The sequence below is a fragment of the Brassica rapa genome, chromosome A07, assembly GCF_000309985.2.
Source record: "Brassica rapa cultivar Chiifu-401-42 chromosome A07, CAAS_Brap_v3.01, whole genome shotgun sequence".
Taxonomy (NCBI): Eukaryota; Viridiplantae; Streptophyta; class Magnoliopsida; order Brassicales; family Brassicaceae; genus Brassica; species Brassica rapa.
This window is the reverse complement of record NC_024801.2, coordinates 21,069,049-21,087,158: the sequence shown is the minus strand read 5'-3', so window position 1 is coordinate 21,087,158 and position 18,110 is coordinate 21,069,049. Positions and strand designations below refer to the sequence as shown.

The following is an 18,110-nucleotide window of genomic DNA, read 5'->3' as shown; positions in this document are numbered from 1 at the left end:
TTGGTCAAATTGACTTCTTTACAACGTGAGCCAACAAATATGGTTCCCACTTGACACACAAAAGTCAGTCGAGTGTGAGCATCGCCTTTTTTATTCCTCTTGCTCGTATTACAATATAAATATAGGTGAAAGTGTTACAGTATGAACAAATTACAAACTAAAAATAACAGAGACTTTAATCAAAATATTAGCTAAGAATCGAAAATGATATAACAAAAATACAAATGAAATTTTACTAATGATAACTGGTTATAATAATGTTATTAATGATAACTGGTTATAATAATTTTAATTTATTAAAAGTATTTCTGTAATAAATTTTATACAAATTTATGTGAGAGTATCCCATTAAAAAAAATTGAATTCTCAAGAGGTGCACATAATCATTCTAGATGTCTTAAGTAACAAATAAAAAAAACAGATTTTCATTAATTTGGAGATTAAACCTTTTTTTGGAGATTAATCTTGATTTCAGCTTGGAATTCATCCAACTAAATAGTTTGAATACGTATATATTCCTAAATTCAGGTCAATGTACAGTATTTTAGTTTGATAAGCTAAGAATTACAGTAAATTTTACTCAGTGACTCAAGAATTTTTTTTTGCCACAATATGCTTTACAAATGCAGAAAAATATACCATAGAATTAATTCAACTGTAAGTAGTAAGTAAACAAGTCGACAAAGATACTATCGGAATAATCTATTCAACTAGTTGTAGTGGATTATATATGTAATGTGCCTAGTGTTAAATAATACAATTGAAAACGTAAAAGATGAATTAATTATAATTGTACACCGAATTATAGCTCAGTATACCTCATTTTTACCGTTCGAAATTTGGTTTCTACGTACCTTTGAATTATACCGTTAGTGTAAAACCATTTATCGCTTTTGTACTCACCGACCACAGAAACACAACAAATATTAGATCAAGAAAATGTCATAATTACCGATTTATGCTATAAAGAAAAACATAATTGAGGTATTAAAAGCCGAAGATCACGGAAGAATGTTACGAAGTTGATTTGCCAATTGAATAGATAAAGTAAACAGTTCTTAATCAATCTTTGACGACCATTTTGGTGTTATTTTTCACCTATTAATCAGCAAAATGTTTTTCATACTTCAACTATATTTCTGTATGAGAAAAAATAAACTATTTTCTTTAGAAAAATCTTTATTAACCAGTATGAATTGAAGTTATGGTAACAATTAAAGTATGAAAATGCTGTTTCCCGCTATTCCTTAAGTCAGGATCGTCCTGTGGAGCTGATTTAATAAAATAATTTGGAATTAGGATTTAGGACTGCTTTTTAATTTAAAAATGGAGTCATATAGATGAATTCAAGATAGAGAGGTGATGGGTTATGTTGAAAAGACTCTATGTTTCTCACCAACCGTGCCCTACTCGTGAAGTTAAGAATCATATAAACCCATAAAACCAGCTTATTTGATTCAATATCTTGCCTTTTTCTTCATAAGATTTTGATTAGTATCAAAGTGAGACTAACAAGTTATCTATACTTTTATGTTGGTTTTAGATTGCTTTTATTTTTCTCCGTATGTCACAATAGTTAACTACCAGCATCAATAAAAGTTGAAAAACTATAAAACAAAAACCAATGAGTGTTATAAGAGTGTTAATGGTCAATATTCCCGCATATGAAACTGTATCACAACGTTTAGAGAATCTCAAATTTTATTCTATTTTCTATTCTGAATGAAGTTTGGAGTAAAATTTTCTCTAACTCTATTTTATTTTTATTTTACAAAAAAGTACAAACAAAATTACTTTTAAAATATTTTTTTATTTTTTTTATATTATTTTCAAATAGAATAGAATAGAATTAAATAAATTCAACAATTATATTGATTATTTGATTTTAAAACAAAAATAGAGTAATACATTAGCATTTTTTTTAAGAATATGAGTATAAAGGACAAATACATATAGGCTGCAGCCGAATAGTATTTTTTGAAATGAAATAATGTGAAATATTTTGTTCCAGTAATTCAATAAAAAATACAATTTGTCTCTAATGAAATAGAATGTTTGTACCATCAATTCCATAAGAAAATAAATAAAATGCAAAAGAAATTATTTATTACTTTTTCCGTTTTGCAAAGAGTGTCAATTTGATACTTTTTACACATTAAAAATGATTGAAATGTATTTGTGTTTTTATTAATTACATCTATTTAATTAATAATATTTAAGATAAATAAAATTATTTATAAGATTAATATATTTTGTAAATAATAATAAGTTTAAAATAAATGTAAATTGCATTGAACTTCTAAAATGATATTTTTATATAATACAAAGTGTCAAAATAATACTCTTTATAAAACAGAACAAGTTACAATTTTGATCATAAATGAATAGAATAGACATATTTCATTTTTATCCCACAATTTTTTTAATAGTGTTTTTAGCTAAAATTACTTACATTTAGAAACAGATGGAGTGTATACCATTTACAGCCATAATTCAAATTATGAATTGCTTCGATGTAATGTTGAAACTAGCTGCAGCAATGAAAAAGTATCAGAAATTTAAAACGAATCAAAGAGAAGGCACACAATGATTATTAAACAACTAATTACGATTATTTTAAACTAATTCTTATTTGGGAAACTAAACATCAAATCTACTTTTTCAGTGTCTCTTTGTCTGTCACTTGCTTCTATATTCGCTTTCCTTAAAAATATAACAACCGTCTCTAATTGAAGACAACCTATTCGATACTCATTATTATATTCAAGAATAGCCTTATTTAATTCAAGGAAAAAAAAGACTATAACAACTATCTTATCGAATTAAAAAACTCGCAAAAGTAACCAAACATTAAAATTTATTTAGTTGATTGTGTCACTTACGTTTTCCATGTCCTTCTGGTGGGTGATATGGAATATGTTAGTCGTGAGTTCAATTTTCATTAGACACTAAACTATTGCTATTTGGCTAATTTTGGTTTGAGTTTCGCTTAAGTAATTAATAATATGTTAGGTTACAACAGATAATCGATCTACTCTTTAGTATTAGTCAGAAAATATTTAAACTTGAATCAAATAGTATTAAATGTGTTTCTACCGGAACGACTGAATAGTTAATAGGTTTATAAGAAAAATTGGAGTAATGTTAAATGAGTATTGGGCTCTTAATGTTCTCTGACTATTCTTTCGGGCTTTTCCTTCAGAATTATGAACTTCTTGAAGTTGAACTTCGTATCACTTCGAGAGGCCATGCCCATTCATTTGAGTGAAGTTTGTATTAATTTTCTTGGTCATATATTTGGATATATATATACTATTATTGAAAGAACACATATATATTTTAAAAAGAGTTATACACATTTCATACGCAAGAGAAATATCCAAATTAACACATACTTTTTATTTTTATTTTAATTTTTGTTAAAGAACACATACTTTTTATAAACCCATATAGTTAATAAACAAATCCCAACAAGCCATATACGGCTCCATAATGTGATTGGTAACTGGTAAGTGCCACTAAATCTTTTATATTTTCTAAGCCATTCATATTTTTAAGTCGCACTCATATATGTGTGTGAATTATGCTAATATACTCAAAATATTTGTGGTCTTTCTTTTCATAATTTTTCCTATAAAAGGTTTCATGGCGAAAAAGAATTGCATACAAAATTCTACAGTTATAATTGCCCTATATGCCCATTAATGTCTCATAATTGCAGCTTTAAATCATAGAACGATAACATATAATTATACACACCGCTACTAGATTTTCAAAACAAGGGCTATAGATGCAATAATTATATCAGAAAATGAAAACATATGAGAAAAGTCGTTAAAATTTGTTGTATGCATTAGATAGATTTGCCTCCAATGTACGTGCACAACTGCACATGAAGTTTTTTTTTTTTTTTTTTTTGCTAAAATGTAAATATCATTAAGTTGTTATTGAAAAGTCTGAGTCAAAAAGACTTGCAATCTCTTCTGCTCTATAACTAATCAGATACAAAGGCCGCAAAAAATATAAAAAACCCCAAGTATCAACCTAAGATCAAAGCATTGATCAACAAGAGCAACACTTCAATCTACAAGAATTGCCACAAGCGTCAGCAAAACCTCCTTACAAGAACTGCAGATGGAGTTATACACAAAAGCTGCGTCTACCCTCAGTCCCTCTCAGTTTCTCCAATTAATGTCCACCTCTTAACCTGCATCATCTATATATTCAGCTCTGAGATTCAGACACGTCACTCCTGCTCTACATTAGACGGGGTTCCTTGATGTCCTTGCTAATAGATAAGGCCTAAGGGGAAAGGTGGCATGAAGAGCCAAGCCGATATTTCTCTTAGAGATCTCTTGTTGGTTGGTCCCAATCACTAGCAATGGAGATACAATTGCTCCTCCATGTTACCTCCTCTTTCTTTCACCTTTATAGCTTTCCTTTTCTTCAATTTAGGCTGTCACCAAATTTGACTTAGTCTGGACTCTGGAGTAATCTGATATGTCATAGAGAACTTATACAAGGAGAGAAAGGAAGAGGGCTCAGGACCAAGAGGTTGAGATTGATAGTTCAAGCCGTTAAAGACGGTTTAGAGATGAGGCGCAGCAACACCAAGTATCATAAACCATGCATGTTCTTCTGCCAAAAGTGTTGTACTAAATGTCTTTGTGTTTATCCAGGCACTTACGGCAACAAACAAGGTGGATCCATAAACAGAGGAAAAACAATCTATTATTTTAATTAATAATTAGAGCTTGATCCGTGCACCCGCGTAAATATTTATTTTTTATTTTTAAATATATATTTGTTTTATATAAATAGAAATATATAATTTTAAATTTTAGTATTATAGTATTATCTGTTTGTATTATCTATCATTAATTTCTTAGCTCTCATATAATTGTACGTATGTTTCTTTCCTATTTGTATTTTGCAAATTTGTTAGACCAAGTTAAAATAGAGTTTTTAAATATATATATATATATAGAACAAAATTTCTTTATAGAACTTTCAAATTAAAATATATGAACTTAGGAAGTAATCATTATAGGGCTCTCGATAACCGTTTTTCTTGCGACTCTTTGTGCGATCGTTACAACTTTCGGATCTTGTGATTTCCGGCCGACGTCGGCTCCGACGTCGGCTGTACTCTTCTTCTACTTAGTTTCTTTGTTTTAAATTTTAGTTTATCAATAATACTGAGCGATGATTTGGTTCTGTCATATTCCAGTTATCGTTCTGGTCTTCTCCTTTCCTAAGGAGAGTCTTTGTCAATTACATCCACCTGTTCGCCGCTGCTACTCTCTTCGATTGTCCGTTTCATCGCCTCTTCGAATGGTTGTTATCATTGATTTGATTTCCATCCGTTCTGTTCTTGAGTCATGGGGGGAAAATCCGGAGCGACCTCGTCGAATCGAAGATTTAATTTTCTCCACTTTGGAGAGTGATTATCCGGCAAATCTAGTTGATTTTGTCGATGTTTTTCCGGCAAGTCTCCATGGTTTTGTCGGCGCCATCTCCGAGCACTTGTTGCGCGATGTTTATCCTTCTCTGATCATTCATGGAGAGACGCAGTCTTTCCTTAAGGCACCTTGGCCTGGAGATCATGATATCACTTTCATCGTGCATATATTGTTATCAAAATCTGCCATGGCCTCTAATGTACAGAGAAGAGGTTGTGTGCTTGTGGAATCTATGGTTGCGGAGAGAAATCAATGTGTGTTACCAATGCCATTGTCAACGGGAATGTGTGACATCTATGGGGATTTGGTTGGCGTTTATAACTTTCCAGAGATGGTGACTCAAGGATATGGAGTTATTATTCATGGTAATTTCTCAATTCAATTCGTAATACAATTGTTTGGGTATTGGTCGAGGGAGAAAACATCATGGCTACATAGAGTATCAGTTCTTATGAATGGATGGGATAAACAGAGGATGTCAATCTACCGGATCCACAAATGGAGAAGTATGGAATCTACTCTATTACAAAGAACACGGCTACGGACTAATTGGTACCGTGTTGATGTTTCAAAGCATGTCCTGGATACAATGGATTTTTACTGTATGATATGGAAAAAGAATAAAATGCCAAAATGGCATATCCATCATATCAGAGTGAGACGAATTCTCGAGAAGGAAAATAACAGATCACATATTCTGTTAGCGTGTAAGGCTTACTGTAAAAGAAAGCAACGTCAATCTTCACTTTTACAAATGATTTGTCTTCAGCATATGTCACATATTTCTGCTTATGTAATAATTTGTATTTCATTGCTTTGTATATGATTCTATAACCCTATTTGTACGTTGGTATATTAATAAAATCTGTTTAGACGTTTAAAAAAAAAAAAAAAAAATATATGAACTTTTTTTTCATCATTTTTTTTTACTTTTTGAATAAATTTATTACAATGATTTTATATATAATCGTTTGAACACATGTTGAAAGAGATTCAAAATACATATCGTTTGATTAATCGTTTCTAAATATACAATCAAACTAAAAGAAACCCTAGTTTTCTATAATAAAATTAGCGATAGTTATATTGGTTCCATGTAAAGAAATATATTTAAAATTTTCAAATAAATTTACACTAAAACTCCTCTAGAACAGAAAAATGTGACTAATATAAACCTACTAGATTATTATTACAAACAAATATTGTAGTTTCACAATTATTAAAGAATAGAAAATAAATAGCCTTTACCAAATTATCCGCCGGAAAAAAAAAGTCTTTTACCAAATTGTCCTGAACAGAGGAAAGGAGTCATTAGAAGATCTGTAGATCAAAAGACCCTGGAACTCCAAAGTCAACTGATTCCTGGATTGAAGCTGTCTGAATAGCATCAGATAAGAAGAGCAATTCATGCATCAAAGTTTCTGTTCACCTCCAATGGCGTGAAACCTCAAATGCCGCCCTACTTCATCAGGTACTAACTCATGTCTCTTGGTCGAAAGCTGAAACCTTTGTCTCCAAATCGATTACTTTGTGTTCTGTCTGAATGATTTGAGGTTCGAAAGATGTCGGAAAAGAGCATGATTTCCTCAAAACTCCTCTTTTACACGATAACAGTATCGACGCTGCTATTCATCGTCTCTTCTCTCTTCTTCCTCCAACGCAACGACTCTTCTTTCACTTCAAGCTTAGTCCGCAAGCTGATTCTCCCGAGCACAGACCTCAAGAACGAGCGAACCGATGCTAAACCGGTCTCGTGTGGTGTGTTAAAGGTGTTTATGTACGATCTCCCTTCTGAGTTTCACTTTGGGCTATTGAACTGGCACAAGAAAGGATCTGAGACTTGGCCTAGCGTCAAGAACGTTAGCACAGTCCCGTCTTATCCTGGTGGGTTGAATCGTCAACACAGTGTGGAGTATTGGCTTACGCTTGACTTGTTAGCTTCAGAGACACCTGAAGTTAAGAGACCATGTAGTGCAATGAGAGTGAAGAGTTCGAAAGAAGCTGATGTTGTCTTTGTCCCCTTCTTCTCCTCGTTGAGTTACAATAGGAAGTCTAAGCTCAGTGGAAACGAGACGAGTAGTGTTGATAGATTGTTGCAGGAGAGATTAGTTGAGTTCTTGAAAAGTCGTGACGAGTGGAAAAGATTTGGTGGGAAAGATCATTTGATAGTAGCTCACCATCCAAACAGTTTGCTCTATGCAAGAAACTCGCTTGGTTCTGCAATGTTTGTTCTCTCGGACTTTGGAAGGTATCCTTCCTCCATTGCTAATCTTGAGAAAGATGTTATTGCGCCTTACGTGCACGTTGTTAAGACTGTCTCTAACAATGAGTCAGCTCCGTTTGAGAAGCGTCCTGTGTTGGCCTACTTCCAAGGAGCTATCTACAGAAAAGATGTAAGTGTTTTATTGTCCTAAAGTACTGCTGGATCGGTTAGTTCGGGTTTTTCGGGTCCGTAGTTCGAATTTGGTTAGTTTGATTCAGTTGAATCTCCGCCGAAATGAACCGTAAATGTTTGGTTTGGTTTTCGGTTTCAAAAATTTCTACAGAACTTAACTAAAGTTTTTTGAATTCGGTTAAATTTTGGTTTAAATTGGTTAAAAATTTGGAAATTTTTTGTTAAGTTCAGTAATTTGGTTTAGCTCAGTTACTTTGGTTCGGATTTTTGTTAGTTCGGTTAATTCAGTTCGGAAATTTGGTTAAGATTGGTATAGTTTCGTTAATTGTTTTTTTTTTGAAAACGGAACTAACCGATAACTGAACCAAAATTTTCTTTTAAGTTGCCTAATCGAACCGAACCGAACCTCCTAACTAAACTGATCCAAAAACCAAACTTTTCAGTTCGGTTTGGTTAATAATGGCAGGCCTAGCTAGAACACATCTAAATCATGTCAAATATTTTTTTTGCAGGGTGGAACTATTCGTCAAGAACTATATAACCTTCTTAAAGATGAGAAAGACGTTCACTTTGCATTTGGAACCGTAAGAGGGAACGGGACTAAACAAACCGGTAAAGGCATGGCTTCCTCAAAGTTCTGTCTCAATATTGCAGGTGACACTCCTTCCTCTAACCGTCTTTTCGACTCTATCGTTAGCCATTGTGTTCCGGTTATCATCAGTGATCAGATTGAGCTTCCATTTGAGGATACTCTAGACTATTCTGGTTTCTCTGTGTTTGTGCACTCTTCTGAAGCTGTGAAGAAAGGGTTTTTGGTGAGTCTCCTCAGAGGGGTAACTGAGGATCAGTGGAGGAAGAAGTGGGAGAGACTCAAAGAGGTTGCTAGGTGTTTTGAGTATCGGTTTCCTTCTCAGCCTGGAGACTCGGTGGATATGATTTGGTCTGCGGTTTCGCATAAGCTTGCTTCACTTCAGTTTCATGTTCATAGAAAGAATAGGTACCGTAGATCTGAAGGTTTTGAGAGAAGTTTATCAACTTAAGATCATGTATGTGAGTGATGCTATTTGGAGAAAACACATTTTCTCTTCTTGCCACGTCTCTGTTTTGTTTTCTTAGAGTTGAAGATCAAAGAATATAACTCAGCAGTCAGCATAACAAGCATCTGTGCAAAGCTTGTTCTAGTTTGACAAGAAAAATAATGAGTTATATTCTCTCAAGAACACCAACAAAAATATATTTTTGGACTAACGTTCATTATGTAAAAGCCTACAGAGAAGCAAAAGTATCAGTACCTGAAGCAGCTGCGATCTGAAATTTTTTGGAACTTGAACTCCAACGTCAGAATTGCAATAGCTTGTCTCCTAACTAGGTGTGACCACGAGAGTAAGTGCTTGTAGCCTTGTTATGCCTTTGAGTGCCCCAAAATGCATGGTGAGCCTTCCCATAATGTGTTCAGATCAGGAAATGCAAATAATATTTCTAAAAGAGAAAGAGTTCTCAGAGCCTTAAAGCTCTCCTGAGAAGGGGAACACAGGGAGAGAGAGAGAGAGGAGAAAAACAAATGAAATCATTTTGGTAAAGAACATCTTAGCACCAACATGGGTTTATCATTTACCATATGCTCTGTTATTATTTTTGGTATCACATTTCTTGATGATTAGGTGAGGTGAAGACATTTATCTGAGGTGAGGCTACTTGTGTCTTTGAAGTTGTGTAATTGTATACAAGATAAAACAATATAGTAAATATATATGTTATAATATATAAAATACTGTTATCTAATCTATTAAAATAGGACTACAAATAAAATTTGATCCTGAGTTTTCCTCAATAATTACAATCTAATGTCACTGATCTAAACACAGTAGTTATATACTTTCGCTAACCCATTAATTTTGTACTACGTTATGCCAAGAAATATTCCCATTATACCAGTAATTTCTATATTAATGCAATTATGATAACGCCGATTAAGTAAAGTAATAATCCTAGTTAATACATCAAGCCAAGAAATATTACCACTTGACCAATATGAAATATTGCATTCGACCAAAAGCAGTTAACAATTATTTATACAATATACCTTAGTGAATTTTATTTTGGTAATTGTTTCGATTCAGAAAAAGAAATTTGGATAAATTCATATATATCTGTAAATAACGGATTATGATTCCAAATTAAAAAATTTGCCGAAAATCAGTTGGCATTGTCAACTAAAAATTTGCAAATATATTGGTATATATTTAAGTTCTTTAAAATATTTTATACATAAATGACTATTCAATTATAGATTATATTTACACAATTACACAAAATGCTTTAAGAAATATTCATCCCCGATTGAAGGCTCTTAGTATTCCATACTTTAGTTGGTCTATGAAAAATCAAAACAAAGAATGTAGCTTAGAAGAACCTAATCCTAAAAACTCAAGCAAACTTCAATCAAGAAACTCGAACCTTTATACCAAAAGATGAAAGTTATCAGTAGATCTGTCTTCTGATAACCTTAGAGCGAAGACATTAATTTATTTTGATAAGAGGAAATTACATGTTTACCACTTTCATGGTACCACTTTTCATTTTTACCACTACTAAAAAGACATTTTTAAAAATACATTTTTCATTAAGAGGCAAAAGACTATTATGTCCTTGTTATTTATATATATAATAAATCATTATTTAAATAAAAAATAAAAAAAATAGAAAAGAAAAATTTATGTTTTCGAATTATACTTTTTCAAATTCGAACTTTTTTATAAATCTTTTTTTTTTAATTTTTTTTTTTTTCAAATTTCTTTTTAAAAAACGAAAGTTATGTTTGAAACTATTTTTTAAAAAAAATTATATATTTTTAAGTATTTATTTATATATTTATTAGAATCTTAAATTTCACATTCCAAAAACCCTACTCCACCCACCCCTCAACTCTAAACCCTAAGTCTAGATTAGTTAACCCTAAGGGTATAATTGTTTTTTACCCTTCATTAAAAGTGAGGGTAAAAATAGTTAGTGTAAACATGAAAAGTTGTACTATAAATGTGTTTTTTGTGGTAATTTCCCTATTTTGATTGATTGTTTAGAAAGCATGCATCAGACTTTTGTCTGCTGCGGAGAAAGAGATAAGAACGGAGACCCTTTGATGGAATGAGAAAAGTCGGTAGATGGGAAAAATGTTTCTATTTTTTTCTGAAAAAAATAACATATGGGCTTGGATCATTGGAAAATGTCTTTATTGATAATTATGGGTTTATATCCATTATGTGATTGTAAATTATGGGCTTATATCTACTATGTAATAGTAAATTATGATGTATCAGCTTTAAAATCATAAAAAATAATTTAATAACATAAATTAGGTTTGCAAAATAAAATTTTTAAAATCTGTTCTTATTTTTTATTTTTGACATTATGATGTATCACACTTTTTATTTACCTAATAATATTTTAAGAAAACTAAACAAAGTCATATTTTTTGAAAATCTTGTAAAAACTAAAATTAAATAGGATTAATTTTCAAATTTTATAAATAAAATATAATTATTTTAAAATTAGAATAGATTCTTTTTAAAATATTCTTCTAAAAAGAAAAAAAAAAGAGAAATACTTTGGAGAAAAAAACATATCTATTTTAGAATCTCTATTAGAGATAGAAATAAGTGAATATATTGGAGACGGTTTTACAAGGCTTCATGTCTATACACCGCTTAAACAACCATTTAAAATGCTTTTTAAATCTATATAGTCGTAATGAATGCCCATATGAGTTATGAATATGATCGGTCTTCAGTTTTTTTGTGTGATTTGCTTCATCACTTGATCAGCAGTAAGTTTGGTTTCTTCCGCGTAAAGTGATAACAAATGAGCTAACTCTTTTTTTGGTCAAACAAACGAGCTTAACTAATTCCATGCCAACTTCTTGTTTTTTTCGAACTACCCATAAATAAATTAGCATGTGGACAATTATATGTTTGTTATCAATAATGAATAATGGCTTGTTAATGTAACAACAATTAATAATTAAGTTTATTATGTTTACCAAAAAAAAATGTTTAAAATGGGAGTGTGAACATTTGAATTTTAGGTTTTAGTCTTACAGTAATGTTTATAGCTTTTGTTCTTGTGTTTCCTCCAAAAAAAGGCTTTGTTCTTGTGCTTTTGGTTCTTCTGTTATCTCTTATTAATGTGTACATAATAAATAATTTTGACGTTTCCAAAAAAAGGTTTGCATCAAGTAAACGAGATATTGAACACATGCTTTAGACATTTTTATCAAGGTGATTTGAACATTGTCAGACGCGTGATTTCGTGAGCTTGTCTAGCTTCTCAAACTTCGTTTAAAATTTCCAACTATAGCACATGCGACGTTGAAATGCAACAACCATTCCAAGTCTTAAATGATAGAAACAAAATGTGATCACCAGTGACCGCGTCCAACATTTCATGATCTATAAAGTCACACTATAATACAATATCGTAGGACTAGACCGTGTGTAGTTGCAGTTTATTTAGATTAACATCCGCCAATGGTAGTTGAGTTATGGTTTGGTTTCATTATATTCTTATCTGAATGACTTGCTAATTTTTAATAGGTCGTCATGATAAATAACAATTTGACTTTTAAAGTCAAGTCACTTATAGTCCAATAAATATATTCGTTTTGACCACGATGATTCAATTTGACAGAAAAAAATATAATAGGTCTATCAAATAGCTGGTGAGCCATCGTAATCATCCCTATGGACTTTGGACTAAAATGTGTATCTTGGTTATTTCAGGGAAATTTTGGGGAAATTGCTACAAACTCTCTATACTATTCAGTCTCCTCTCACTCTTGACGACATTATGATTTATTCAGAAATTAAAATGAATCTTTGTATTTTCAGTGTGTTTTCGTTTTACATTAAAAATGTTTGAATAATTTATAACCGGGACGTGAATTGATGATTTTTCAAAGAGCCACTTTCCTCGCAAAGAAGATGGTTAGACTGAATTGACTCCTTAAATAATATATGGGATTATACAGATAACAATAGATGGATTAATGGATTTATAACTTCGTTGTAGAAACAAGGTGGATATTTGTAGATTGGATTCATCATTTGCAAAGTAGAAAAATGGAAAAATATTAAAGATTGGTGTCAAAGTAAGAAAATATGAGAAAATGTGTCCATGCTGTAATTAATCTAGCTAAAATATGATAAACAAGACACATAAGAATTTAATCTAAGATAAATCTTGGTTTTAACTTTTATTGGGATGACATGCTGTTGGAATATCTTTTGTCTGTTTTGGGGTCGATTTTAACTATGACCACATATTTTTGATTAATTATATCAATTATTCTAGAGGGATCCGAGTCTGTCAATTAAGATCAGAATCTTTCATATTGGTTATGCTTTTCATTTTGTTTTGAACCGTTGATTTATGTCTTAATTTTCAGTTGATTTCATATTGTTTCTATCTTTCATAGCTCAGCATTACACTAAAAAGTTTCATTAATCATATCCTAATTTACAAAACGACAGAACAAGTGCAACGAAATACAGCTATTACTACCATCATATCCATCACATGTGGTCAGTCAGTCAAAATGCCTTTTCTCTGTCATTACAATCCATTTTACCTGTATATATTCTGAATCTTTATTTTGGTAAATCCTTGGAAAGGTAACCGAAAATACATGCACATAGAATATCCATCAAGTCTCTCCACTCACGTGATCCAAGTCCAACAAAAGTTTGAAAAACACTTGTTTGTAACATTTTACATCAATAAACTCTGTGATATATTTTAGAGTTCTTAAATTTACATCAATAACATGTTACACTATATAGCTTTTAGCCTTTAAATCCATTACTACTACCCCAAGTATGATTATGTATCTTACAATATTATCTATATATTTATTTCTTCTCATCTCTAACAACATTGTCTGCTTATTCATGTATATACTTTTTATGTTACGTAAACCACAATTTATTCTAATTCAGTTTATACTTCCATACTTCATAGTAATAGACCAACCAAAAACAAGCTTCTTTCTTTCTTTAGATTAAGAATATTAAATTGTTACGTGAATAAATAAAGATATAACGAAAGAAAAGTATGATCCAATTTCAAGTGAAGAAATTAAAACAAAAGAAAATTTCTGAGTAGTTTACTTAGCAATTCTGAGAAATTTAAGTGTGAAAATGAGATGAATTCTTCAATTTTAAAATGGGGCCTAGCTACACCCGTCCCCTATTTATTGAAGGCGAATCCATAATCCTTATCATCAAATATCTACTTGAACCAAAGAGAAAAACAAAAAACTATATAGTATATTCCTCCAAACAGAAAAAAGAAATAAACAAAATATATAAACAAATCACTCACCATCTCTCTTTTGTTCGTTCTCTAAGCAATCTCCAATGGCCTCACTTCATCTTTCTTCTCGGTTTCTGGCCACAAACACTAAAAAACACAGCTCCATCTCCATCTCTCATCATTACTCTCCAACTCCATTCACCAGATTATTCTCCCGCAAGGTTTTTTTTTCTTTCTTGTCTTTTTTTTCCAAGAATGTAAATTACATTAACTGAGAAACCTTTTTGGATGGTTGCAGAAGTTTATGTCCTGTTCGATGTCTATGAACGGATGCGAAGGGGATTTCAAGACGCCACTTGGTACCGTGGAGACAAGGACTATGTCCACTGTTTTGTCTCCGACAGCGGCCACTGAGAGGCTAATCTCTGCCGTTTCCGAGCTCAAATCTCAACCTCCGCCGTTTTCCTCCGGTGTCGTCCGGTTACAGGTACATAGTATATAGACTATCCTCTATTTTTTTAATAGAGATAACCAGATTTCACGTCAGTGAAAGAATCCGATCATGCCACGTGGTTTCTTTGAATTGGTTTATGTTAATATCGCTCTCTGATTCGTTTCATTGCCGTATCGTAAGCCTATAATCATTTAAGATTGCTTCTTTTAGCATGATCCGAATCATTTAGTGGGTTTAGACGATAATTAAATACTCCTTATATTTCTAGAGTCTTTACACACATACATCATTTTCTATAATTAAATTTTCTATAGCTGTATCCCAGTGCTTATTATCATTGTTATAAAAGGTTAGTGCTTTTGGAATTGGTTGTGTAAGTGTAATCATAGACAAAAAAAAAAAAGCTATGGCTAATGATGACCAAGACAGAAGAAGAAGAAGATATGACTAATCTATCACTATCACTAGTACTATTATTATTAGTTTATGAATCATGCACATAGAGTCGTACAAGAATCTAATAATCGAATTATTCATAATGGACGTAGGAAAAAAAAGAATAATTTTGTTCTTCAAAAAAAAAAAAAAAGAATAATTTTCCCTTGAGTCAATTCGTTCTAACTTCTAACTAATCCACCGTTAATTAGATTTGATCATTTATTAAGAATATGTGGGCCCAGTAGAACCGAACATTTACCCGCGCAATTTCTCAAGAACCATAAATTTAATTTCGGTTTGGTTCGGTTTAGGTACCAATTGACCAGCAAATCGGAGCAATCGATTGGCTTCAAGCCCAGAGCGAGATCCACCCTCGCTGCTTCTTCTCCCGCCGCAGCGACGTCGGCCGTCCCGATCTCCTCCTCGACTTAGCGAGCGACAACGAGAACGCGAACCGAAACGGATCGGATCGTGATCTGGTCAGCGTCGCCGGAATCGGCTCCGCAGTGTTCTTCCGTGACCTTGACGCCTTCTCTCACGAAGACTGGAGATCCATCCGAAGGTAAAGTAATAAGCTTTACGGATAATATTCTCGTTTCGCTTCTCGGTGATCTGATTGTTGAGTGGTTTAACGTGGTTTGAAGGTTTCTATCGCCTAACTCGCCTCTGATTCGCGCCTATGGAGGCATGCGGTTTGATCCTAACGGCAAGATCTCTGTGGAGTGGGAGCCCTTTGGTGCATTTTACTTTTCAGTCCCTCAGGTAACCTTTAAAGTTTTGATTTTTATTTTTATATAGAGGACGAGACTTGTTTTGACTAATTGGTTACTTCAAGGACAGGTTGAGTTTAATGAGTTTGGTGGAAGCTCAATGTTGGCTGCTACTCTTGCTTGGGACGATGAACTCTCTTGGACGCTGGAGAATGCTATTGAAGCACTTCAGGAGACTATGCTTCAGGTTTTTAACATAGATCCTTTCTAGGAGTTATTGAATGGGACTCTTTATGCTAATGAGAGCTTTGTTTTGTGTGTCAGGTTTCTTCTGTTGTGGTGAGGTTACGGAGGGAGTCTCTTGGAGTATCTGTGCTTAGCAAGAATCATGTTCCTACAAAAGGGGCGTATTACCCTGCTGTTGAGAAGGCTTTGGAGATTATAAAGCAGAAGAGTTCGTCTCTCAGCAAGGTAGTTTAGTGACTTCGTGTTTGTATCTGTTATTACATAGTTATGGTTCCCGTTTTAACTGATTGTTTTTTTGTTTGTGAAATCAGGTCGTGCTTGCTCGCAACAGCAGAGTTATAACAGATACCGACATTGATCCCATTGCTTGGCTTGCACAGTTACAGAGTGAAGGGCATGATGCGTATCAGTTCTGTCTTCAACCACCAGGTGCACCAGCTTTTATTGGAAACACGGTATGTTATCATAAGTAGTCTGTTGGTACATTTTATTGTAGCTCACGTCTTTGGACTAAACAAGGCTGACATATCCGTGTGACATTAACAGCCTGAGAGACTTTTCCAAAGGAATCAGTTAGGTGTCTGCAGTGAAGCTTTGGCTGCAACTAGGCCTCGAGCTGCTTCAACGGCTCGTGATATGGAGATAGAGCGTGACTTACTAACCAGGTTAGTTTTTTTACTTTCCTCTTTTGAACGATGATAAAATCCATTTCTCTGATCTCATCCGTGTACTGACGTGATTTGCTAAACTGCTGCAGCCCCAAAGACGACCTTGAGTTCTCTATTGTACGTGAGAATATCAGAGAAAAGTTAAACGTAAGTTCAATCATCTTCTTCTGCAGCTTTCACTCTTTTTCTGTTACGATATTAGTTTTGAAATCTCTTCTGTACTCGTTTCGTTTATTTTTCTTATTATCCTTTCTACTGTTATGCAGTCTATATGTGACAAGGTAGTTGTTAAGCCCCAAAAAACTGTGAGGAAGCTTGCAAGAGTGCAACACCTGTATTCTCAATTGGCGGGGAGGCTTAGGAGGGAAGATGATGAGGTGAGACAATAATATTCGAATAGTTCTATATCATATGATCATCTAATCGTTTGAAGTTAAGAGGTTTGACCCATTTGTCTTATGTTTTATTATACAGTTTGACATCTTGGCTGCTCTGCATCCAACTCCAGCTGTTTGTGGGCTTCCAGCAGAAGAAGCTAGGCTTTTGATTAAGGAAATAGGTAAAATATATGCCGGTTCTGTTCTTGTTTCTGACATCTTATGCTTTGTTTTTTCTAAGTTTGCTTATTAAAACATTTCGTGTCTCCCAGAATCATTCGATAGAGGAATGTACGCTGGACCTGTCGGTTTCTTTGGTGGCGAGGAGAGTGAGTTTGCAGTTGGTATCAGATCAGCTCTAGTCGAGAAGGTGAGGATCTTATTTGCTCTAAAAGAACACTTTCCTAAGTTTAAGCAAACATGACTGAATCGTTTCTTTTGAATTGTTACAGGGTCTTGGGGCATTGATCTATGCGGGGACAGGGATTGTAGCTGGAAGCAACCCAACCTCAGAGTGGAATGAGCTTGATCTAAAGATATCTCAGGTTCGAGTTGTTTACAAAATTGTTACCTAACATTGCGCTTCCTTTGTTTCTGTATTCATTTGTGTGGTTGTTTCTTGCAGTTCACCAAGTCAATTGAGTCTGAGGCAACAACAACAACTCTGCAGCCAATTAATTGAAGATGAGTAACAACATTTGTTTTTCTTTGTATTATATGGGAATGGGGTTACAATAGAGAATCAGTGTGTATTTGTCTTCGTTGTAAATAGAAATAATAATTGTTGAAAGTTCGAAGGGGTTTTTCTAATTATATCTTCCTTGGTTATAACTAGGCCAGGCCTAATCTGAATGTTAATAGGCTAAGCCTTTTATGATTGTTAATGGGATTCTTTTTCATCAGAAGCAGATGTTCTCATTGATCTAAAACTTAAAAATACTGCTATGAAAAGTAAAAACCAAATCAAACTTTTACATTCATATATCCAAAACACCTCTAAAACGAAAACCAATATTAAAATTATGATTGGTGATTATATTTTAATTAGATTTTT

At 33.0% G+C, this 18,110-nt stretch overlaps 2 protein-coding genes and 1 long non-coding RNA gene across 3 annotated transcripts; 2 read left to right on the top strand and 1 right to left on the bottom strand.

Moving 5' to 3' along the window:
* The first annotated feature begins 6,775 nt into the window (after positions 1 to 6,775).
* On the top strand, positions 6,776 to 9,183 carry LOC103830689 (probable arabinosyltransferase ARAD1). Its single transcript, XM_033276172.1, has 3 exons — positions 6,776 to 7,855; positions 8,370 to 8,959; positions 9,095 to 9,183. The coding sequence occupies exons 1-2, from the start codon at positions 7,025 to 7,027 to the stop codon at positions 8,895 to 8,897; spliced, it is 1,359 nt and encodes a 452-aa protein (XP_033132063.1). The 5' UTR covers positions 6,776 to 7,024; the 3' UTR covers positions 8,898 to 8,959; positions 9,095 to 9,183.
* LOC117126901 lies at positions 9,180 to 10,386 on the bottom strand. Its single transcript, XR_004449628.1, has 2 exons — positions 10,222 to 10,386; positions 9,180 to 9,558 (listed from the first exon to the last, which is right to left on the bottom strand). It is a non-coding gene; the product is annotated as an uncharacterized LOC117126901 (long non-coding RNA).
* Positions 10,387 to 14,118: 3,732 nt separating this feature from the next.
* On the top strand, positions 14,119 to 17,961 carry LOC103830688 (isochorismate synthase 1, chloroplastic). Its single transcript, XM_009106500.3, has 14 exons — positions 14,119 to 14,384; positions 14,462 to 14,650; positions 15,367 to 15,617; positions 15,700 to 15,817; positions 15,896 to 16,012; positions 16,090 to 16,236; positions 16,323 to 16,466; positions 16,558 to 16,676; positions 16,769 to 16,826; positions 16,946 to 17,056; positions 17,154 to 17,238; positions 17,329 to 17,426; positions 17,509 to 17,601; positions 17,682 to 17,961. Exons 1-14 carry the CDS (start codon positions 14,268 to 14,270, stop codon positions 17,736 to 17,738), a joined length of 1,704 nt encoding a protein of 567 aa, XP_009104748.1. The 5' UTR covers positions 14,119 to 14,267; the 3' UTR covers positions 17,739 to 17,961.
* Positions 17,962 to 18,110: the final 149 nt, after the last annotated feature.

What these genes read in the sequence shown, in the direction of transcription:
- LOC103830689 (XM_033276172.1), top strand. Translation starts at nt 7,025, where the DNA reads ATGTCGGAAAAGAGCATGATTTCCTCAAAACTCCTCTTTTACACGATA. An exon ending in GAGCTATCTACAGAAAAGAT is followed by an intron (nt 7,856 to 8,369) that starts GTAAGTGTTTTA and finishes TTTTTTTTGCAG; the next exon opens with GGTGGAACTATTCGTCAAGA.
- LOC103830688 (XM_009106500.3), top strand. Translation starts at nt 14,268, where the DNA reads ATGGCCTCACTTCATCTTTCTTCTCGGTTTCTGGCCACAAACACTAAA. An exon ending in CCGGTGTCGTCCGGTTACAG is followed by an intron (nt 14,651 to 15,366) that starts GTACATAGTATA and finishes GGTTCGGTTTAG; the next exon opens with GTACCAATTGACCAGCAAAT. An exon ending in TTAGGAGGGAAGATGATGAG is followed by an intron (nt 17,057 to 17,153) that starts GTGAGACAATAA and finishes TTTATTATACAG; the next exon opens with TTTGACATCTTGGCTGCTCT.